At 41.5% G+C, this 25,301-nt stretch overlaps 1 protein-coding gene across 1 annotated transcript; it reads right to left on the bottom strand.

The window, feature by feature from the left end:
- Positions 1-4,029: 4,029 nt before the first annotated feature.
- Positions 4,030-25,301, bottom strand: lyrm7 (LYR motif containing 7). Its single transcript, XM_073071983.1, has 5 exons — positions 25,094-25,301; positions 18,982-19,054; positions 16,659-16,729; positions 11,978-12,059; positions 4,030-6,057 (listed from the first exon to the last, which is right to left on the bottom strand). Exons 1-5 carry the CDS (start codon positions 25,109-25,111, stop codon positions 5,984-5,986), a joined length of 318 nt encoding a protein of 105 aa, XP_072928084.1. The 5' UTR covers positions 25,112-25,301; the 3' UTR covers positions 4,030-5,983.

Genomic DNA, 25,301 nt, shown 5'->3' on the forward strand with positions numbered 1-25,301 from the left:
CTCTGTGATGACACTGGTGCCAAGCTATATGGGTCCTAATCCCCTTCCCTTGGACAACATTGGTGGCGTGGAGAGGGGAGACTTGCAGCTTGGGCAACTGCCGGTCTTCCATAAAAAAAACCTTGCCCAGGCTTGTGCCCTGGAAACTTTCCAAGGTGCAAATCCATGGTCTATCGAGACTAACAGAGGCCTACATGCTACCATATGTCACCATCTACAACCCTGAAATTCACTTTCTTGACCGGAATACTCAAGAAATCTATGGAATAGTAACCATAACAGAGTCAATGAAAGACCACCCAATTAGGGCATTCAACCAGAGTGTGGAAGACAAAAAACTGCAAATGCAAATATAAATAAATAACAAGTATTGAGAACGTGAGATGAAGATCAACACACACAAAATTCTGAGAAACTCAGCAGTTTAGGCAGCATCTATAGAAAGAGTAAAAAAGCCAACGTGTTGGGCCAAAACCCTTCTTCAGGACATTGAAAGTGAGTCCATTGGTTGTGGGAACATTTCAAAGATGGGTGAAGTTATCCCCTTTTGTTCAAGAGCCTGGTAGTTGAGGGGTAATAACTTCTCCTGAACTTGGTGGTGTGGGTCTTGAGGCTCTTGTACCTTTTTCCTGATGGCATCAGCAAGAAGAGAGCATGGCCTGGATGGTGAGGATCTTTGATGATGGATGCTGCTTTCCTACAACACTATTTCATGTAGGTGTGCTCAATAGTTGTGAGGGCTTTACCCATGATGGAGTTTACTTTGATCTACTGTGAAACAGTTCAGACTAGATAGATAGATAGATAGATAGATAGATAGATAGATAGATACTTTATTCATCCCCATGGGGAAATTCAACTTTTTTCCAATGTCCCATACACTTGTTGTAGCAAAACTAATTACATACAATACTTAACTCAGTAAAAAATATGATATGCATCTAAATCACTATCTCAAAAAGCATTAATAATAGCTTTTAAAAAGTTCTTAAGTCCTGGCGGTAGAATTGTAAAGCCTAATGGCATTGGGGAGTATTGACCTCTTCATCCTGTCTGAGGAGCATTGCATCGATAGTAACCTGTCGCTGAAACTGCTTCTCTGTCTCTGGATGGTGCTATGTAGAGGATGTTCAGAGTTATCCATAATTGACCGTAGCCTACTCAGCGCCCTTCGCTCAGCTACCGATGTTAAACTCTCCAGTACTTTGCCCACGACAGAGCCCGTCTTCCTTACCAGCTTATTAAGACGTGAGGTGTCCCTCTTCTTAATGCTTCCTCCCCAACACGCCACCACAAAGAAGAGGGCGCTCTCCACAACTGACCTATAGAACATCTTCAGCATCTCACTACAGACATTGAATGACGCCAACCTTCTTAGGAAGTACAGTCGACTCTGTGCCTTCCTGCACAAGGCATCTGTATTGGCAGTCCAGTCTAGCTTCTCGTCTAACTGTACTCCCAGATACTTGTAGGTCTTAACCTGCTCCACACATTCTCCATTAATGATCACTGGCTCCATATGAGGCCTAGATCTCCTAATGATGGATTTGCTTTTTTGATGCTCCTTGCTCTTTTGGGGCAGCCCGCATTAATTCACCTCCTGATTTCTCAGTGATCGTTTTCCCTGAAATACTTAAATGTGCAACTTAACTTCTCATCAAACTGAATATATCTAATTTTTGGGGCCATATATCAACTTTAAAGTTCTACCAACAATCATGCATAACCAATTGTTGTCATAGCTAAACTGCTAAACAACACAACAATCTTTTATCAAAGATGTTGAACTATTAGAGGCAGTCAATAGTATTAAAATGTAGAGCAAGAAATCAGCATCAGTAAATGAGATGAAACTTACTACTGATCAAATGTGAAACACATTGCTGAAAAAATACTAAAACTTGAACTCTACAATTGAATCACAGCTTCATATGGTTAACTAACCTCCCACATTCTCCAATGTAAAAAAAAAGTCTCACTTTCTAGTAAAATGACAAATTTAAATCTGATAATTTATCTTAGAAACATTAGTAACATCATGACTTCCTACACTTTTCAAAACTATTGAATTCCCTTATCTATTTCAAATAAAGAATACTGATTGAATAACCTCATTTATAACCATGGCCACCTTCACAAAGATTGCCAAAAGCTTTAAATTATAATCTGCTATAAGCAAACGGAATAAGATTATTTCTAACTTGTCTGTTTAACCAGTTTGTGATTTCTCCTTTTGGTTTACATTGACAGAACATTCAAATTGTCTTCAATTGGATACTTGCTGTTTTGAAAGTTTAAACGTTTGATTCAATGACTAGGTTTAAGACTGCAACAAAGTTCCACGTTTGCTAATTTGTAGGCAATACAAGTATTTAGGAAGATCGTTAACAGATGTGAGAGGAAGTGGGTCATTTAAGGAACTAATTCAACAGGAAGACAATTAAGGGCCAAATGTAGATAGATTATATGAGCATGGATTCAACAAAAATTATACACTATATATATTGCAGTCCATCACAATTTAAGGACACATAATGGCCAACTCTTCAAAGCCATCATGTTAATCAGTTGCCAATTAATGGTAAAAAAAACAATTAACAAATAAGTTGCTTTTATGGTCATTGTATAAGACAGCATTGAAACTCGCCACGTGGCTGCACTGACTAGTGGGCACACCCCTATTAATCTCATTTTTGAATTACATTTAAATCAAGATTCGTGCTGTTGAGTAGTACAAGGATCAGATCACATGTGAAGTAGTGTGCACAGAATTAATATTGGTGAATGAAGTAAATAATTATGGGTGTCTGGAATTCAATTTTAAAGGTTAAATAAAATAGGAACAAGGCTGGTTGAGTTAAGATATTGGATGCTTATTGACAGAGCAGTCTGTTTTCTCATTCTTTACTATTTTCAATAGCAGCTTCGCCCATTCAAGAAAACACATTAGCATGAACAATTGCAATGCATTGTTAAGATTTTATATTTGCAATCATTCTTTTTGAGCTGGATAACTTGCCTGTAAGCTGGCTTTACAAGTTTTGATTTGATTAAGGAAGCCAATGTGCGAAGTGCAAACTTTCATAGATGGGGTAAAAAGTAGCTGATGGGATAGATAAGAGGTTGATTTGCAAGGTGGTGAACTCCCTTCACTAATAATGCAGAGCTTCTGATATATGAGCAGCCATGGGCCATAACTTTTCAGGAATTAGATGGAATGGTACATTTGAAAGAAACTTCATCACATCCTTTAATTTTTCCCTGTTACTATTACAAAAACAAAAATCAATTTGATTTCAAATACTTTCTCCCTTTCTCAAATACTCCACAATTCAACTTGTACCTCAAATTTATGTTCCAATTTTCAGTTAATGATCAATAAACATAAATGTTTGCTGAGTATTAGTAGTATTGTGTGCCAGAAATTCCCTAGAATTGATGTTCTTTGCAATCTTAGCCATTAAACAGAAGATCATAAAAATATTGGATATTTGTGAAAAGCTTTATTAAAGGTCAGTGTTTCATAACTTAACCTACAATACCAAATTCTGACGTGTGAAACACATTCTGAGAGTGTACTAAGTCACACTCCATCACATCTTTCAATGGATTAGGTATAACAGTCAGCTATCCTAATGTAAAATTTACTGTCACTCATATTTGAATTTACCACATATAATAGGCAACAACAGCATGATGCACAATTTTCCTTGCATGACTGCTTAATGTGAAATTTCTTAGAAAAGTTCATGTTGTTAATCAGTTGCAGCTTTCAAGAATGTGATGATAAATTAGAACATGTGATACTGATTAGATATTTTGTGGAGACAAACACAATTTTAGTTTTGAAGTGGAAAAAATGCAAATTACTCTGCAATGAACTGACATTAATGTCTATTATGTATCAGTTATTCCCAACAGCCATGACTTAATTCAATGCAGAGTAGACTTGAGGGGCCATGTGGCCTATTCTGGCTCAAGATTCATGTGTTTGCACAACTTAAGCACAAGTAAAAGGACTAGCACCAATCATTTTATCTTGCAATATTTTATTTGTATGAAAGTGAATCAACTCAAGGTCAATACAGTTATTACCTCAAGTTGGAAAATAAGTTATAAAACACAAATATAAAAAAACCCTGCTTTTGACATTGTCATGAAAGTTCATTATTTAATATAGGGTCAATGAGTTAATTATCTACAAAAAAAACTTGCATTATCAAGACAATTTTATTCACATACTTCATCCATTGTAACACATGAGATTCACAGCAGCACGAGGAATCAGACAGTGCAACTAAATCATGCATGTGGACCCATTTTCAGCTTCCTAGAAATGTGTAATAAATGAAGGGAAACGTAAGTGTGTAACATGCAGCATGAGTAGAAAGAAATGAACAAAATGTTCATTTGATGCATAGATTACTAAATGTTTTAAAAATTACTGGTAAAGCATGAAAAGCAGCAAGTCTGGGGCTAGGACCAATTCTGATAAATAATAAATAGGGGCTGTGGCAAAAGTATTCAATTAAACAAGAGTATCATGTGGTACAATGATTTCAAGTAGTCAAATCTGAGCTGATAGTAAGGTAATCCCCCCGATCTATAAATTGGGGTACTGAACAAAAAATTGCATATAAATGCACGTTTCTGGTTACATATAAGAATAGAGGGGAAGGAAGAGCTGAATTATTTAAAAAAAAAAATTAATTAATCATGTTCAAGTTGGGAAAATGAGCAGAGAATCAAAACCATTTCTATTCTTAGCATTAACCAGGCAGAGCCATTTCATCTTTCCCAGAATAGTAAATTCTGAGGATTTTTCCAACATTTGAAAGGAATTCAAAACTAGCCTGTAAAATAGTTATTTCAAGTATTAAATCTTCAACTTTTGAAATCAGTTCCAGCAGAAGTACTTGGCATTGTTTTCATCAAATTACAATTTCTTGTAATATCGTTTCTTGCCGAAACGATAACCTTGGACTGAATTCCCAAAGATTTCTAGTATGAGTGTTTGTATTGCTTTATATTTGTTGAATAATCAATATAAGGTAATTGCAATGACTAGGTAAGTAACACAACCAACAGAAGTACGAGAACTCAATTGACTGAGGGTCATGCTCTCATCCAAAAGTTTCAATTTTCTTAAGTGTTATTAATTCTGTAATGTTTCCACAAGTTAGCACTGGTCTCTTACCACAACTAAACTGCTACTGACAACAAGGAAATTTCATTCATTTAATGGTTAGGTACAGTGGAAATATCAAAATATTTTGCACTGTAAAGTCAAACCAGGTGGTTCTTGTAATCTCAATGGTAGGGCACTAGTGAATGAAATGGAACAGAAAAATCTAGAGTACAAGTGCAGAGTTCATACTTGTCCAGAGAATACAAATCAGGTTCTGTATAACCACACCTTGATTATGTTTAAGGCTGATTTATACTTGTGTGTCGCATCAACGCCGTAGGTAACGCATACGCTACGCCGTACCCTATGCTGTAGGGTGACGTGCACCTCTGCAAAAAAGTTACTCACACATCACAGTGACGCAGACCGCAACAACTGTGACTGGTCCACTTGGTAGCATCGCATTTCCTCCTACGCATTTCCGGTTGCTTCTCTGCCATGTTTGTGGGCTGTGCGTACACCGATGCGAAACAGATGAACCAAATCGTTAAATCTACCTGCCGTCATGCAAAAATGTTTGAAATGCATTTCCTCGTCCATGTCTCTCACGAAGAAACTCAACACAGTGGCATAGAAACCCCACCGCCAACTAGCGTTTTGGCGCACACCAACGCATGCTCGCTATGGCGTAGAGCAATGCAAAAGTGAAAATCAGGGTTATGGCATAAGCTGTACGCAAAAGTATAAATCAGCCTTTAGTCCTTAAAAATTTCAACAGCCTTTCAGCAACTTCAAGATGCTGTAGTTTCAATAAGAATACATGAAGTCCAAACCTTCACCGAAATATTTCTTACACTAATTAGTTTTCTTCGTAGGATTAACGTTGAAGGGCACATTATCCAGCAGAACATCTTCCCTGGGTCTTAGAACTGGAAATAAAACATTAAATGACTCATTATTTTTTGAGAATGAATTCACAGAACTATAGAGATAATCAATGTGTATCAAATGGAGGTTTTCCTTGAGGGAGAAAAGGGAAGGAACTCGGTAAGTAGAGAAACATCAAATTCTGGGAAGAATGCCAACTGTGATGAAAACCAGTGGTCTAAACCCAGGTCTTTCATTTGCCTCTGCTGAATCCACGTAACAGCACTACCTATCATGGTGCCACAGGACAAAAGTTCCAGGCATGGCTGATGCAGCTGACCCATGAAGTGGGACAACTCACAAGGAGCAACTAGGTCTCAAGCAGCAGAAATCCTGAGGGTCCCACCCCAAACCACTGATGGCCATTTGACTGCTGAAGGCCTTTACAAGTGTTTCTAATTATCTATAAACACAAGAGTTTCTGCAGATGCTGGAAATCCAGAGCATTCCCCATTCTGGCTCTCTTCCTTTCCAGTCCTGATGAATTATTCCATTCCATGTTTGCTGCCTGACCTGCTGAGTTCCTACAGTATTTTGTGAGGGTTGTTCTAAATAACTAACAATTATTAAATTAAAATTATAAATGCATTTTTGAATGTTTGAGCAACAAATATAAAAGCAAAATTACAACTTTCATGTGTGTTTTCCATTTACGTCACTGAACTTCGCCTCCTTTTTAAATGGAGGCTTGCATAATGCCAAGGGGCCATACATACAGATATTGTGTATTCACAATATCTGTATGTATGGCCCCTTGGCATTATGTTTGGAGCATTTGTACTTCATCCTGGGCTCAATTTGTATCTAGCAGTATAACAGAGATCAGATGTACCAGCATCTGATAATAGGGTTTCCCGAATTCTCTGCTGCAATGCATTTGTGTAGAAATCATGAACAGGACAACTCTGCTGATCACCAGCAAGGCAAGTCTATTCCAAACATGAGAAGGTCTGCAGATGCTGGAAATCCAAAACAACACACACAAAATGCTGGAGGAACTCAGCAAGCCAGGCAGCCTCTATGGAAAAAAATAAACAGTCAACATTTTGGGCCGAGACCCTTCATCAGGATTGGAAAGGAAGGGGAGAAGTTAGAGCAAGAAGGCACAGATAAGACTGACTAAGATACCCTGGATACAGAACCTGGGTGCCTTTTCATTACATAAAGACTGAGATGATCAGAATATGGCATTCATGAAAGAGACTACCTACATTAGTAGTAAGTTGGCAGAAATTAAGACAAAAAGTGAGAGGCAAGGAAAGAATCAAATTTAAAAGAACAACAGTTCACTAGAATAGGAAATATCCTACCTAAAGTTTATTGGGGGAAAAAGAAAGCCAAATTGAACTTTTTATAGTATTGAAACCATGTCCTGGTTTCAACGCTTTGAGGGATGAGGTTAACATAAATGAATGGGTGAGGGGTTGGTAAAAAGCAATATAATGTATAAAAACTAAAGTTACCAATTTTGGTAAAAAAAAATAGAAAAGCAGAGATCAGAAAGTATTGTTGTCCAAAAATAACCACAAACTAATATTTAAGTATCATAAATTAGAAAGGAAAATAGTCTGTTGATTGTTAGAGGATCAGTACACAAGTACAGACTGCAATTATATAGAACTCTAGAGAGACCGCACCTAAAATAGTGTTAACATGTCTTATCTTCCTATCCAAGGAAAGATAATTGTAAAAGAGGAAACACAAGAGGCTTAACAGATTGATTCCTGAACCTGGTGCAAGAGGAGAGACCAAGGATAGTAAACCAATATTGTGGAGTTTAGAAGAATGAGAGCATCTCATTGAAATATTCAAAATTCTACAGGAGTTTAATGTATAGATACAGGATGATGTTTCTCCTTTCTGGGGAAGGAACCAGAAGAGACAATTTCAAAATCAGGATTCTGCCTTTCAGGATACAGGCGTAAGAAAATTTCTTTATAAGTTAGTAAATCTTTGAAATTCTCTTAGTGGAGAGGGATAGTGGCACTTGGTTATGAAGACTACTCAATACAGATTAGAATTTTAGTATATATCAGAATCAAGAGATACAGGATCCATGCAGGAAAGGGACACCAAGGTAAAAGATTAGCCAGACATAAGAGAATGAATGGTTTGCTTCCCATTTTGTTTCTTGGCAAAACAGTAACAAGTGGGCAAATGCTCATCCCCAGCAATGTAAATTTGAATGGATCAGTACTTTTCACACGATTCAAATGTGAAAGTAACTTATGAATGAAAATAAAGAACATTCCTCACAATACAATGTGGCCATTAGCCTATCTCGTCTTTGCCAGATCCCAGAGCAATCCCATTCCCAGATCAAACACGAGGAAATCTGCAGATACTGGAAATTCAAACAACACACACAAAATGCTGGTGGAACACAGCAGGCCAGGCAGCATCTATAAGGAGAAGCACTGTTGACGTTTCGGGCCGAGACCCTTTGTCAGGACTAACTGAAAGGAGAGATACTAAGAGATTTGAAAGTAGTGGGGGGAGGGGAAATGCAAAATGGTAGGAGAAGACCGGAGGGGGTGGGATGAAGCTAAGAGCTGGAAAGGTGATTGGTGAAAGTGATACGGAGCTGGAGAAGGGAAAGGATCATGGGATGGGAAGCCTCGGGAGAAAGAAAGGGGGGGTGGAAGCACCAGAGTGAGAAGGAGAGCAGGCAGAGTGATGGGCAGTGAGAGAGAGAAAGAAACAAACAACTAAATATGTCAGGGGTGGGGTAACCATCCACCACCACCACCGACTGTGACTCCAGCCTTGAACTACCACCGACTGCGACTCCAGCCTTGAATTCCAGGACGGGTCTTCACATGCTGCGATTGTGACTCCCGTCTCCCCTTCCCCCATCACCACTCTGCCATCCCCTCTCCCTCAGATCCCATCGTCAGCTCCTGGGTCCTCAGAGGCTCCATCTTCCTCTCACCCCAACCCTTCCCTCTCCACTGACACTACTAGCCTCCCTCCCCCCTCTGATCCCATCTCTCATCCGTGCCGGGTCTTTACCATTCCCTCCGACCTTCAACTCTCTGAGGCAGAGCGCTCTGTCCTCAGCTTTGTCCCCCTTCGCCCACATCTCAGCGAGTTCCGCGTACGCCATGATGCTGAACTCTTCTTCCGCCGCCTCCGTCTCCGAGCTTATTTCTTTGGCAAGGACTCTCCTACCCCAACGGATGACCCCTTCTCCTGTCTTCAACCCTCTTCCTCTTCATGGAGGCCCCGCTCTGGATCTCTTTATTGCTAATTGCCGATGGGACATCAACCGTTTCGACTTCACAACACCCTGTTCCAATTCCAACCTCACTCCTTCCGAAAGCTCTGCTCTCCGCTCCCTCCGCACTAATCCCAACCTCACTATAAAACCCGCTGATAAGCTGTTGTTGTCTGGTGTACTGACCTCTACCTGGCCGAGGCACAGCGACAACTCTCTGATACCTCCTCTTATTTACCCCTAGATCATGGCACCACTAAGGAGCACCAGGCCATTGACTCCTATACCATCACCAACCTTATCAGCTCTGGGGATCTCCCATCCACTGCCACCAACTTCATAGTTCCCACGCCCCACACTTCCCGTTTCTACCTCCTACCCAAGATCCACAAACCTGCCTGTCCAGGTAGACCTATTGTCTCAGCTTGCTCCTGCCCCACCGAACTGATTTCTGCATACCTGGACACTGTTTTATCCCCCCTTGTTCAATCACTTTCCACCTATGTTCGTGACACTTCTCATGCTTTGAATTTTTTCAATGATTTTAAGTTCCCTGGCCCCCACCGCCTTATTTTCACCATGGACATCCAGTCCCAATATACCTCCATCCCCCACCAGGACGGTCTCAAAGCTCTTCACTTCTTTTTGGATTCCAGACCTAACCAATTCCCCTCTACCACCACTCTCCTCCATCTAGCGGAATTAGTTCTTACTCTCAATAATTTCTCCTTTGGCTCCTCCCACTTCCTCCAAACCAAGGGTGTAGCCATGGGCACCCACATGGGTCCCAGTTATGCCTGCCTTTTTGTTGGCTTTGTGGAACAGTCCATGTTCCAAGTCTATATGGGTATCTGTCTCCCTCTTTTCCTTCGCTACATCGACGACTGCATTGGCGCTGCCTCCTGCATGCATGCTGAGCTCATTGACTTCATTAACTTTGCCTCCAACCTCCCTCCCCTTTCTTGATCTTTCTGTCTCCATCTCTGGAGATGGCTTATCTACTGATATCTACTATAAATCTACAGACTCTCACAGAGGACTATTCCTCTTCCCACCCTGTCTCTTGCAAAAATGCTATCCCCTTCTCACAATTCCTCTATCTCTGCCGCATCTGCTCTCAGGATGAGGCTTTTCATTCCAGGACGAAGGAGATGTCTTTCTTTTTTAAACAAAGGGGCTTCCCTTCTTCCACCATCAACTCTGCTCTCAAACGCATCTCTCCCATTTCCCGCACATCTGCCCTCACCCCATCCGCCCACCACCCCACTCGGGATAGGGTTCGCTTTGTCCTCACCTACCACCCCACCAGCCTCCAGGTCCAACGTATAATTCTCCATAACTTCTGCCACCTCCAACGGGATCCCACTACCAAGCACATCTTTCCCTCACCCCCCCCTTTCTGCTTTCCGCAGGGATCGCTCCCTACGCGACTCCCTTGTCCACTCATTCCCCCCCCATCCTTTCCCACTGATCTCCCTCCTGGCACTTATCCTTGTAAACGGAACAAGTGCTACACCTGCCCTTACACTTCCTCCCTCACCACCATTCAGGGCCCCAGACAGTCCTTCCAGGTGAGGCGACACTTCACCTGTGAGTTGGCTGGTGTGGTATACTGCGTCCGGTGCTCTTGCTGTGGTCTTTCATATATTGGTGAGACCCGACACAGACTGGGAGACTGTTTCGCTGAACACCTACGCTCGGTCTGCCAGAGAAAGCAGGATCTCCCAGTGGCCACACATTTTAATTCCACGTCCCATTCCCATTCTGATATGTCTATCCATGGCCTCCTCTACTGTCAAGATGAAGCCAAACTCAGGTTGGAGGAACAGCACCTTATATACCGGCTGGGTAGCCTCCAACCTGATGGCATGAACATTGACTTCTCTAACTTCCGTTAATGCCCCTCCTCCCCTTCTTACCCCATCCCTGACATATTTAGTTGTTTGTTTTTTTCTTTCTCTCTGCCCATCACTCTGCCTGTTCTCCATCTCCCTCTGGTGCTCCCCCCCCCCTTTCTCCCGAGGCCTCCCGTCCCATGATCCTTTCCCTTCTCCAGCTCTGTATCACTTTCGCCAATCACCTTTCCAGCTCTTAGCTTCATCCCACCCCCTCCAGTCTTCTCCTATCATTTCGCATTTCCCCCTCCCTCCACTACTTTCAAATCTCTTACTATCTTTCCTTTCAGTTAGTCCTGACAAAGGGTCTCGGCCCAAAACGTTGACAGTGCTTCTCCTTATTGATGCTGCCTGGCCTGCTGTGTTCCACCAGCATTTTGTGTGTGTTGTTCCCATTCCCAGATTTTGCCCCTCTGTAATCTCTTTCCTCTCTCGTGCACTTACATTAGGAAAAATTAGATGGTCAATTAACCTATTAACTAGCATTTTTTGGAATGTAGGAACATACTGGGAGCAACGAGGGGAAACACATGGTCACAAGGAGAACCTGCAAATTCCACATTTATAGCAGAGGATGGGACTGAACTCTATTTCCTAGAGATGAGGCAGCAGTGCAACTTGTGCCGTCATTGTGTCAGCCTACAAAATCTGATAGAACAATAAAAGGAAATTTCCAAATTACCCTATTTTACCATTGGTTTCAACCACAATATGGAAAAAAAGGCAAAAATCACTAATATCGTTTTAAGGTATGATGGGTTTTGTAGTTAGATTTGTGTTTAAAAAATATAAGATATAAATCTTACTTACAAATGGTATCATGTTTGGTGTGAATTCCCTGGATTACAGTCTTCCTGAGAATTATTTCTATATCTGATCCTAATTTAATTAACTGTGAAGAAAACAGAACATATATTACAAAAATTATTTAAAACATCAATAATTTGTTCCATGCTAACAATAGATCCAATGCAAGACCATCAGATCTCTGGACAAAGATGGGCGTTAAGGGCAGGAGGCATGTGTGGAAAGCAAGTAGAAGCCCTTCGGCAGTACAAAGGAGAAAATCATCTTCGGAATTCCAATTTCATAGCACTGAGCAATCCATTTTTAATCATGAAGCACAATATGGCATCAAATTTTAATTATTTTATTTAGTGATATAGCACAGAGTGGACCTTTCTGGCTGTTTGAGCTGTGCTTCCCCAGCAATCCCCAAACAACTTGACTTAACCCTAACTAATCATGGGACAATTTACAATGCCTAATAAACCTACCCAGAATGTCTTTGGACTGTGGGAAGAAACTGGACCACCCGGAGAAAACCCACACATTCCACGAAGACATACGGAGGACACCAGAATTGAACTCTGACATCCGGAGTTGTAAAAGTGTCGCGCTAACCACTATGCTACCATGGCACCTTTTGTCCATTTGTTCCACACTGCCAACATCACAGTCCTATTTTTCAGCCAATCATCTTAAATCTGAGCCCACATTCCTGCCCCTTCTGCTGTTAGAAAACAACTCTCCTTGGTTTTGAAACTAATCTAATTTTCATGTTCCTGTACACACAGGTCAGGAAGGTCATTCAGCTCATTGAGCCAATTCCGGCTCTGGACAACATCACCGGGTCCTACTGCAGCTCCAGACAATGCCAGTCTTATCATGTCCCTACAACCCATTTTCTTGCAAGTGCCCATCAACTCATCTCCCCTGCCCCCACATACACTACAGTCATAGAATACAGCACAGAAACAGGGCCTTTGGCCTATATAGTCTATGCTGAGCCATTAATCAGCCTGGTCCCATCTACCCACACCCGGGCCATAGTCCTCCATACTCCTCTGATCCATGTACCTATCCAAATTTCTCTTAAATGTTAAATTGAAGTGGTATCCATCACTTGCAGCTCAATACACACTTTTACCACCGAGTAAAGAAGATCCCCTTCATGTTCCCCTTAAAAGTTACCTAGACACTTAACCTCTAGTTGTAGTCTCACCCAGCCTCAGTGGAAAATGCCTGCTTGCACTTACCCCATCTCTAACCCTCATAATTTCTTTACCTCTATTAAATCTCACCCCAGTCTTCTACGTTCTATGGAAAGAAGTCCTAATCAATTCAGCCTTTGTCTATAACTCACCCTCAAATCTCAGAACATCCTTCTAACTTTTCTTTGCACTTTTTCAATCTTATTTACATTCTTTCCTGTAGGTAGGTGACCAAAATTGCACACAATACTCCAAACTAAGCCTCACTGTCTTATACAATTTCAACATAACATCCCAACTCCTGTACTCAATACATTGATTTATGAAGGCCAAAGTGCCAAAGGCTTTATTTATGACCCTATCTACCTATGACGACAGTTTCAAGGAATTATGGATCTGTATCCCAGATCCTTTGTTCTACCACAATCCTTAGTGCCCTACTGCTCACTGTGTAAAGACTTACCCTGGTTTGTCCTCCAAAATTGCAACACTGCACACTTGTCTGCATTAAAGTCCACCTGCAATTTTTAGCCCATTTTTCCAGCTGGTCCAGATCCTGCTACAAGCTTTGATAGTCTTCCTTGCTGTTCACTACAACCCCAGTTTGGGTATCATCCACACATTTGCTGATCCAGTTTGCATTATCATTCAGATCTTTGATACAGATGACAAACAGCAGCAGAGTCAGCACTGATCCCTGCACCACACCACTAGTCACAAGACTCCAGTCGGAGAGGCAATCATCTACTACCACTCTCAGTCTTCTCCCACAAAGCCAATGTCTAATCCAATTTACTACCTTATCTGGAATGCCAAGCAAATGAACCTTCTTTACCAACCTCCCATGTGGGACCTTGTCAAAAGCCTTGCTAAAGTTCATGGAGACAACATCCATTGCCTTACCTTCAACTTTCCTAGTTCTTGAAAAACTCTCTAAGATTGGTGAGACACAATCTACCATGTACAAAGCCATGCTGACTGCCCTTAATCAGTCCATGTCTATCCAAATACTTGTGTATCTGGTCCCTTAGAATACCTTCCAATAACTTGGTCACTACCGAAGTTAGGCTTACTGGCCTATAATTTGTTGGCTTAATCTCAGAGTCCTTCTTAAACAACAGAACACCATTAGCTATCCTCTAATCCTCTGATACCTCGCCCATGGTTAAGGATTCTTAAAATATCTCTGCTAGGGCCACTGCAGTTTCTGTACTATCCTCCCATGTCAGGCCCTGGGGATTTATCCACCCTAAAGTGCCTCAAGACAGCAAACACTTCCTCCTCTGTAATCTGTACAAGGCCCATGACCTCGCTGCTGCTTTGTCTCACTTCCACAGACTCTGTGTCTCTCCTGAGTTAATACAGATGCAAAAACACAATCCATTTAAGATCTCCCCCATTTGTTTTGGCTCCAAGCATAGATCACCACTCTGATCTTCCAAAGCACAATTTTGTCCCTTGCTTTTCTTTTGCTCTTAACATATCTGTAGAATCCCTTCAGATTCTCCTTCATGATGTCTGCTAAATCAACCTCATGCCTTCTTTTACCCACCTCATTTACTTTTTAACTGTTCTCTTTAATTTTTTATACTCAAGTACACCATTTGTTCCTACCTGCCTATACCCGCTATGCACCTCCTTTTTCTTAACCAAGGCTTCAGTATCTCTCAAGAAACAAGGTTGTCTAAACTGGTTATCCTTGCCTTTTATTCTAACAGGAACCTACAGACTTTAAACTCTCAAAATTTCACTTTTGAAGGCCTCCCACTTACCAAGTACACCTTTGCCAGAGAACACATGTCCCAATCCGCACTTGCCAGATCCTTTCTGATACCATCAAAATGGGCCTTTTTCCAATGTAGAATCTCAACCCAATGAATAGAGCTACAATTTTCCACAATTACTTTGCATCTTGTGATTATAATGCTATTAGTTTCAGTGTTCCCCTACACAAACTTCTGTCACCTGCCCTGTCTCATTTCCTAACAGGAGATCTAATATTACACTCTCTCCAGTTGGGATTTCTATGTACTGATTAGGGAAACTTTCCTGAACACATTTGACAAACTCTTTCCCATCCAGCTCTTTGGCAGTATGGGAGTCCCAGTCAATATGTCAAAAGTTTGTCACCCTTCCTGCCCACATCATTAGTCACGACCTCTGGCTGCTTGCCCTCCCACTTTACAATGCTGTGTACTTGATCCAAGATGTTCCTAACCTCCAGCTGGGAGGCAACATACCATCTGGGAATCTCTTTCTTGTCCACAGAACCTCCTTTCTGCTCCCCTAATCAACAAATTCCCAATCACTGCAGCTCACCTCCTATCTTCTCTTCCCTTCTGAGCCACAGGGCCAGATTCTGTGTCAGAGACCTGACTGCTGTGACTTTCCTCTGCTAGGTCACCCTCCCAGCAGTATCAAACCTGTCCCCATTCCCCCTCCTAATGGTCTCCTGTGTTCCACACCTTCAATGTAATTACCTCACTGTACACCCAGTCTATCAACCCCTCAGCCCCCCAAATGATCTGGAGCTCATCCAGTTCCAGCTCCAACTCCTTAACATAGTCAATTAGAAGCTGCAATTGGATGTACCTCTTGCAGATGAAGTTGTCAGGGACACTGGAAGTCTCCCTGATTTCCCACATTCCACAAGAGGTGCATTCTGCTAAATTGCCTGGATCTCCACTGCTCTAAAAGTGCAATAACAAAGAAAGCATAAATAACAAAAAAAAATCTACCTACGGTCTATGCCTCTCCTTGCCGAAGCTTTGATGAGCCAAAACCTCAACACCCACTCCCTCCATGGTCACTCCACATAAACCTAACTTCTTTTTATTGGACCTTGCCAAGTGCCTAATTATGCGCAATCCAAAGTTCCTTCAGAACTGAGGCCTCCCAAAATGTGACAGCTGATCTGCTTGCTTCATTTAAACTCTCTCTCTCTACAAATTCAATGTCTTCTCGGGAACTAAAGTGCCCAAAATGCACCCGGTACCCCCACTCATTTCTTTTAAACTCACGCTCCCGCTACAAAATCCAATGTCTCCTTGGGAACTGTGGCAGCCAAAATATGGCAACTGCCCCTGCTTGCTTCTTTTAACCCCTCTTTCCCTCTACGCAATCCAATGCCTACTTGGGAACTGTGGCACCCAAATTGTGCTGACTGCCTCTGTTTGCTTTAAAACTCTCTTTCCTGCTATACAATCCAATGTCTCCTCAGGAGATGTGGCACACAATAGAGGGAATTTTCAGTCAACATCAACTTCCAAACTTATCTTTGGACTGGGAGAGCAAACGAAAAACCTATGCAGTCCCAAGGACAACGGACAAACTCACAGACTGGACTGAATCCACCACTGCACCACAGTGCCCTCTAGTTCCTGCACGCCTCAACAGCGAAGTTCAATTGCCTGATTAGCTAAGCACACACACTTGATAAGTGGAATACTTGTTAGTAGAAGAGCAAACCTTTGTAATGATCATTACACTGAACAGACCTCAGATATTTGCTCTGGAGATGATTCATTACAGTGGTTCCGGAATTCAGAATTAATCTTCTGCCTTGCAGCTGCAAAACAGGGCATAAAACTAGTTTCAATGTAAGTTAAATTTGTAACTTGATGTAGTACAGTAATATTTCATAGCCTCAAGAAACCCCAAATGATTTCTAAATATATTGTATATCCTCTGCAGACAAAGCTTGAGTGTGAGAGAGTCTCATTAGATGGGCATGTTGAGAGTAGTGTCAGAGTCAGCACCTCCATCTCTCTCATTTCCATTCCTCCTGGTTCTTTCCATTTTGTACTGCCTGTTACTGACATCAATTCATTTGAATGAACCAAATATTATAGACAAGGCAAGTAATAATTCAGGCTTCATACATGTGCACTACCACCACATCTCATGCATTTGGAGGCAGCTCTGTGTTTGACAGGGCAAAGAATGCCAGCAATTTTCAAGCTGGAAAACTAATTGGAAGGATGCCTCTTGGATTAGTGTTTACAATAGAAAATGATGATGGATGTTTGTTCATGATTGTTGTGGTAAAGTACGTTATATGGAGGATGTAAATGCTGTAGTATAACTGTCTTTAGCTGACTACTTAAGACTGAATAATGAGAAATCTTTGAAATTTTATATCATGCAAAGTTAGTTGCAGATGCCAAGTCATTAAGTATTTTTAAGACTGTGATTGACTTCTGCACTATAGAGGAAGCCAAGAGATATGGCGATCAGGCCGGAATGTGGAAATGCAGCCAAAGATTAAATTGGCCACAATTGTATTGGATGGAGGAGCAGGGTTAATGGGCTACACGATCTACTTTACACATGCCTAGAGTCTGAACTATTAATAAATCGAGTATCATAGACAAGGCAAGTAAAATGAATTGACGGCAGTAAGAGGCAATGAGAACTGGGAAGAACTCAGGAGGAATGGAGAGAAAAATGGAAGTAGTAGATGAGTTTGGCCCATCGAGTCTGTGCTGACTCTGGGGTTAATCATATTCCCTGAAATTCTCCAAAACCTACTCTCAACATGACTATTTTTTATTCTAAAGATTAAAAATTAGCTTTATCAAGTGTACATCAAGACATCAAAACATACAGTGAAAAGCATCGATTGCTTCAATGACCACCACAGTCCAAAGATTATGCTGGGGGCAGTCTGCAATTATCACCATGCTTCCTGTTAACATAGCATGCCCACAACTCACTAACTCTAACAATACGTCTTTTGGATGTGGGAGAAAACCAGAACACCTGAAGGAAACCCACACGGCCCTGGGAAGAGTATACAAACTGAAAATTTTGGGAATTGAACCCTGATCAGTGATCATTGGTGCTGTAAAGCGTTAGAACTGATATAGTGTACATGTACACACACACTTCCACCAGCCTTATCTACTTTGGGTGATTTACAGAAGCCTGATGTTAAGCAGTCACAAGAAAATGCAAGCTCCATACCGTATCAGTAACTAGAACCAAACCCAGATCTGATCTAACTGCCAAGAACATCTGGAATTTCTTCTCTGATCTTTGTACTCTCTCTCACCAAGTGCAATGAAACTCAACTCCATTTGCCAAAACATCATTTCATTTGTCATGGGAAGAGATTAATGAAAGTATCCATTTTGATTATTAAAAAAGTTTTCTCCAAAACAGCTAATACACTAAGAATAGATTGTAATGCCCGATTTTAATAATTTAAAATACTGCATTCAAAGTCAGATCCAATATTTGAAAGAAAACAAACTTCTCAACAGGAAAACTGTAACATGACATTTATCATGAAAGACTCTGCTTCTAATTGCTTTTACCTCAGAGCTGTTGATCTCAGTTCAGAGTGTTTATACCCAAGGCTAGTTATGAGTTGAATCGGAGGCCCTTCTGTTTGCTAACTGTTGCAAGTAGCCCCAGAGATCATAAGATATTACCCATAACAAAATACTTTGTTGACACTGCCTAGCCCTGACACCTTTCTGTGAATTCACCCAAGATCTCAAAAAGATGACGAGTGGAATGATTTTTCTTTGGAGAAAGGCTCTCCAAGTCATAATTCTCAATCTTTAGCAAATAGGCTTGTAAAATAGGTAAGATGCAAATGATCAGTAATATTCAGCTCCATTTAACTGCTACAAAAAAGAGAAGGTACAGTTTTGTTAGTCATGACAATTACAGCACATCCACATCAAGTATTTATTTCTTTCCAGAAGTGAAGAAAGTTATTTTAACAGGCAATGATAAAATGCATCTTTTTGTACTTCTCTATTTACTTAAAATAATCACTTCTGCACAACTGCCAATAATAATTCAGCTTACCTTCCAGTGTTTTTTCATCACCGCTGAACACCTCTTTCCTTGTTCTATGCAAAGCTTTGAAAAGCTGCAATACCTTCCAAAGCAAAAAGATGTGAAAGACTCAATCCAGTGAAGTGCAGTCAAATACCCTTCAGTCAATGATATTCCAAGTGTAATCCCCTCCCTGCAAGGGCTAAGGTGCATAGGCACACCACTACCTGCATGTTTCCCAAGCTACACACCACCTTAACTTGGAAATACACTGACATTCCATATCTGCTGTTGGATTTAAATCCTTGAACTCTATCTAATAGCAATTAATGGTTTAAGATGGCGCTGGTGAATCTCAGCAAATTTTGACTGGTGGCTGATGAAATAAGGAAAACAACTAAAGTCTTAGTTAATTCATTGCTTGGTACTAAACTAAGGGTCTGTGGACAGACTCTCTTTGTGGCCTTCAGCTCAGAACATCATTTGCTTGCGTTTATTATTTGCATGATTTGTTTTTTCTCCCTCTGCATTTTAGGTGTTTGAGGGTTTTTAAAAAATGTTTTTTGGGGTTTCTTAGTTTTGGGCTGCTTGTTAGGAGATGAATCTCAAGGCTGTATAATGTCTACTTACTTTAAAAAATGTACTTTGAACTTTGACTAGGATGCTAACAGCTCAGTTGGCTCAGGATACTTTGAGGACATTTAAGGACAGGGAATAAATGCTCACCTTTCCAATGATGCTTAGATCCCAAAAGATCACATCTTTTTAAACCATCAAGCTGTGAATAATGGTGAGCAATTGCACAGCAAGTTTGAAGTGGGAGGTACAGGAACACCTAAACACCTATATTGTCAGCAGTAGCAGGGTCAGTATGCACATTTCAAATAGAAAATTAAAGCACTGACAATGTCTTCAGTCAAATACGTTAGTAAATACTCTTCTGCTTCCCTCTATGAAATTTTCTACAATTAGTTCATCTCAACATCAAAGAAATTGCTGAGAGCACTAGATACTGCAACAGCTCTAGGAAGCAGGCGATATTTTCGCTGTATTGTTGAACTTCCCCTCCAGAATAACTTACATCCTTAGGCAAGATGTTCTACTAAGATTTACAAAACTGGCAGCTTTCTGTCAACGTATCTAAGCCATGCTCAAGACAGTGCAAATCCAAACCAGTTGATCCAATCACCTGAGTTCTACTTTTGATCAACCAAGTTATGAAATGCGTTATCAACAATTTCATAACGTACCAATAAACTGCTCAAAGTTCAGTTTGTGTTCTGCCTGAACCACTCAGTACCTTCTCTCATTACAGCCTTGGTCTAAGCATCAGTTAATTATGACCAAATCTGTCATCTTGGAGACCTTGTACAAAAGAAGTTAATCAACATGAGCACAGAGTACTCTACTGATGCAGTCATTCTGCACAACACATAGTTGCCTTCAGTTACTTCATGAACAACTTCCTCTCCTCCCCCCATCATACATGGGAATGTGCAGTAACAATTCCACATGGTCAAATCCATCTGCATTTCTTCAGGAGAAAATGAAACATTTGCCTGCATACAGCAATATCTGGGTAGGAGTCTGGCTCAAGCTGGCATGTGGCAATAATATTTGTGCTCCTAAGGGTGAAAAAATAACTATCTCCAACAAAAAGGAATCCCCATCATCTGCTATTAAATTGAATTATTAACATCAGCTCTTCATCATAAATCTTCAAAGTCACTTTTAAGTAGGCTTTCAACCTCATCTTTGTGTCACTAGACAGCAGGGTCAAAGTTCAAAATAAATTTATCTTTGAAGTATATACACATGTCACTATTGTTATGACCCCAGCCCCCTCCTTTGTGAGAATCGCAAGAGCCCTAGTGAAAGGGGGGGGGGGGGGGTCAATGACCCAAGAGAGAGAGCCATGTGCTGAAATTGGACTCAGGAAAATAAGAGAGAAGCTTTAAGGTTTGGAATGTGGTCTGGCCTCTCAGCCAGACAAAAGCCACAGACATGGCCATTGTCTCTTGGAGACACCTTTGTGGAATGGGGACTGGACTACGTGCAAACCCTCAGGGCAACGTGGGCTGGGTGATGGGGAAAGATTGCCTCACCCCACCCTGATTGACAGCTACAACCCTGCAAGTCCCGATAAAAGGTGGGCTGCCGAGGCAGCCCCTCAGACGCACCAAGGAGACACACTAAGAAGAAACGATAGTGCTTCCCGTCGGAGCGGGAAGCCATTTTGAAGGAAGCCACGTGCGTTAGATTCCGGATCGGGAGTCTGTGGCTGAAACCAAAGGAAAAACCGTTTTTAACTAACAACAGGGATTTGCTTCGCAAAGACAACGGGCAAGTGTTCCTTTCTCTCACCAATCCCTCTCTCCAACACGTGAAATGCCAGCGGTTCCCAAACGGAAAAGCCTGCAGATTTATGAGTGACTTTTATATTTCCATTGGACTCAGTATTATCCCCTAGACAACGATAGAGCTTATTTCTGATTGATTATTACTATACCTGTGCTTTAGATTGAGTATTGACGACGTATATGATCTGAATGTTTTGTATTAACCATACGTTTGTGCCCCTTTATAAATAAAAAACGTTTGAAAATCGTACCATCAGACTTCAGCGGACCTCTCTATCTTTGCTGGTAAGTCACCCAGTTACGGGGAACGTAACACTATATACAGTGGATTCCAGTTAATTGGGCCATCAGTTAATCAAGGCAGCCACTTATTTGGGACAACTCTTAAAGAACAAAAACAAATCAAGAAAATAGCCATAATTCCCTTTGTTTATTTGGGACACTACACTGCTTAATTGGGGCATGAGACTGTTGCCGAACATTTTCTAAGAAGCATCAGTTGTGTGCATGTCTGTTAAATACTACACCATGCTTAGAGCAAAGTTTTTAAATAGTGTCAAGCAACGCACACAAAATGCTGATGGAACACAGCAGGCCAGGCAGCATCTATAGGAAGAAGTACAGTTGATGTTTCAGGCCAAGACCCTTCGTAGTGTCACCTGAGTTTGTGTTCAAAAAACAGTGATTTTTGTCACAGGTAGTTGGCAAGTAATAAACAGTAAGATGATTCATAACCGTTTTGCTCACTACTGTTTCAAGCATTCAAGGCTTGGAGATGCCAGAAAAATTTCACTACTTCAAGTTAGGGACTGTGAGGAATTTGCAGATATCAGTATACATCTTGAATGTTACAATTAAAATGAAAATTTGAAGGATGCACTCATTGAAAGCACTGTTTGAAGGCAGCCCACTATCTGCACTGATTTTGTACATTTAACGTTAATCAAAAGAACATGTCAGCCCGTTCCCTGAAAGTTGTGCGAGTGCGTGGCTGTGTAGTAACTGAAATGCTCCCGCACACATACCCATTGTTGCTGTGCAGCTGGAATTTTCTTCTATATACACATTTAAAATGCTACACAGTTTTCAGCTAGTGTAAAAATCTCCTGCTCAGAGAAATACTTGATCCATACAACTGTTAAAAAAAATCAGAGGGAATGCTGACGTCAAGTGTACACTGAATGAATTCCTCCATTGATAACTACTAGGAACTAATACATAACTTTATCGTACTGACGTAGTTTTGGTAGTGTTCTAATTTATTCTCTATTTTGTTTAAATATAAAATTTGGTACTCAGTTAAATGGTAGTTTCTATTTAAAAAAATACCTTTTTAACTATTTTCATGAAACAAAATGTACTGGTCCCCATGTGTCCCAATTAACCAGAAACCCCATTACTACCCTGAGATTCATTTTCTTGCAGGCATTCACAGTAGAGCAAAGAAATGCAATAGCATCAATGAAAAAGTACACAGGAAGACTGACAACCAATGTGCAAAAGAAAAAACAGTGCAAATACCAAATAAATAAATAATACTAATAAATAATGATGAGAACATGAGTTGCAGAGTCCTTGAATGTCAATTCATACAGTTGGGGAATCAGTTCAGTGTTGTGGTGAGTAGCATTGTCTATATTGGTTCAGGAGCCTGATTGTTGAACAGCATTAACTATTACTGAACCTGATGGTGAAGGCCCTAATGCTCCTCTACCTGCTTCCTGATGGCAGCAGCAAAAAGAGAGCATAGCCTGGATGGTGGGGGTCCCTGATGGTGGATGCTGCTTTCTTGTGGCAGGGAGGGCTTTTCCTGTGCTGGACTGGGTTTATCTATCACCGATGAAGGGTCTTGGCCAGAAATGGTGACTGCTTATTCCTTTCCATAGATGTTGCCTGACCTGCTGAGTTCTTCCAACATTTTGTGTTTGTTGCTCTGGATTTCCAGCATCTGCAGAATCTCTTGTGCAAGAAAATTGACATTATGCAGCGAAAAAAAAAAATCCATTTCATTCTACAGCACACTTTTACCACCAGTTTGTCCCGCCTATGGAATGTACTGCAATTACCTGCCTGGGCTACTCCAAAATCACACCGATCATCCAGCAGAACTTCACTGGGTCAAACCACCCACAGTTCCAAGACAGCAGGGAAATGTAAACCAAAATATGTGACCTGACAGCACCAGAAAAATGCTAGAGACAGAATAAAGCAGCAGACAAAACCATTTACGTTGATGGAACAACTTGGCTTTCAGAGTGACAGCAATGAAGGAGTGAATGTAAGGACCTGGACCGCTGCAATTTGCCTATCACCACAGTAGGTCTACAGAGGATGCTACCTCTATGGCTCTCCACTCAGCCTGGATCTCCTGGACAACAGCAATGCCTACATCAGAGTGATTTTTATTTATTACAACTTAGTGTTCAACACAATCATAACCTCAGTTCTAAGCAACAAGCTCCAAAACCTGTGCCTCTGTAACCCCCTGGTACTAGATTCTTGATTTCCTCATCAGGAGACCAATCAGTGTGGATCGTAAATAGCATTCCCTCCTCCCCGACAATTAACACTGGCACACCTCAAGGATGTCTGCTTAGCCCACTGCTCTACTCTCTACACCCACAACTGTGTGGCTATGCACAGCTCAAACACTATCTATAAGTTTGCCGAAGACACAACTATTTTTGGCAGAATTTCAGACGGTGACGAGGTGGCGTACAGGAGTGAGATAGATGAGCTGGTTGAGTGGTGTTGCAACAACAACCTTGCACCCAATGTCAGTAAGACCAAGGAACTAACTGCGGACTTCAGGAAGGAGAAGTCGAGGGAACACACACCAGTCCTCATTGAGGGATCAGCAGTGGAACGATTGTGTGATTTCAGGATCCTGGGTGTCAACCTCTCTGAAGATCCATCCTGCACCCAACATATTGATGCAATTACAAAGGCATGACAACAGCTATATTTCGTTAGGATTTTGAGGTGACTTGGTATGTCAATAAAGATTCCCAAATTTTTACAGATGTACCATGGAGAACATACTAACTGGTTGCATCACCATCTAATATGGAGAGACCACTGCACAGGATCAAGAAAAAGCTGCAGAAAATTGTCAACTCAGCCAACCCCATTGTGGGCACTAACCTCCTTGGCATTGAAGACACCTTCAAAAGGCGATGCCTCAAAAAGATGGCACCTTATCATTAGGGATCCCCATCACTCAGGACATGCTGGCTTCCCACTGCTACAATCAAGGAGGGGGTACAGGAACATGAAGACATACACTCAACATTTCAGGAACAGCTTCTTCCCCTCCACCATATTCTTGAATGGACAATAAACCCATGCACACTACCTCAATATTTTTTCTTATTTTTCCTCTCTTTGCACTAGTTGTTAATTTAATAGTTTTTAAATTATGTATTACAATGCACTGCTTCCACAAAACAATAAATTTCACGACACGTGCCAGTGATATTAAACCTGATTTCTGAAACAGGGTTTTTTTTTAAGCTTAATTGATTATGATTAGTGCGGTGGCATCGGGGAAAACTCCCCCAGTGTTTTATACGATCTTATGAATTAACCCGAACAGGAGACTAAGATGGCGGGGAGGAATAACCCACCGGTCAACTGGAAAGGCATTCGGTAGACTGCTCCTTTCCAAGTCACCTTGCAGGATTTACAGTGTAGAGTGCCCACCTCAGGAGAAGCTCAGCAGCATAACGGCCGGCACAGCCCCCGGCCACTCCGGGGGGCCTACCCCTGTCCCCAGGACTCACCTTAGCGCGGGAGCCCATGGCACAGCGAGCCCGGGCTCCACGACTCCCGGGCAGTGAACCGCACACAGCCCGAGCCCGGGCCGCCGTCAGCCGTCACTCGGTTTAACCGCCGCCTACGCAACAATCTTCCTTCGGACCTGTGCCGCCGAGGGACAAAGTACCGCAAGTACAACCATGTCAAAATGGCAATTCTACCTTCTTCTCAGAG

Source organism: Hemitrygon akajei, chromosome 2 (assembly GCF_048418815.1).
Source record: "Hemitrygon akajei chromosome 2, sHemAka1.3, whole genome shotgun sequence".
Taxonomy (NCBI): Eukaryota; Metazoa; Chordata; class Chondrichthyes; order Myliobatiformes; family Dasyatidae; genus Hemitrygon; species Hemitrygon akajei.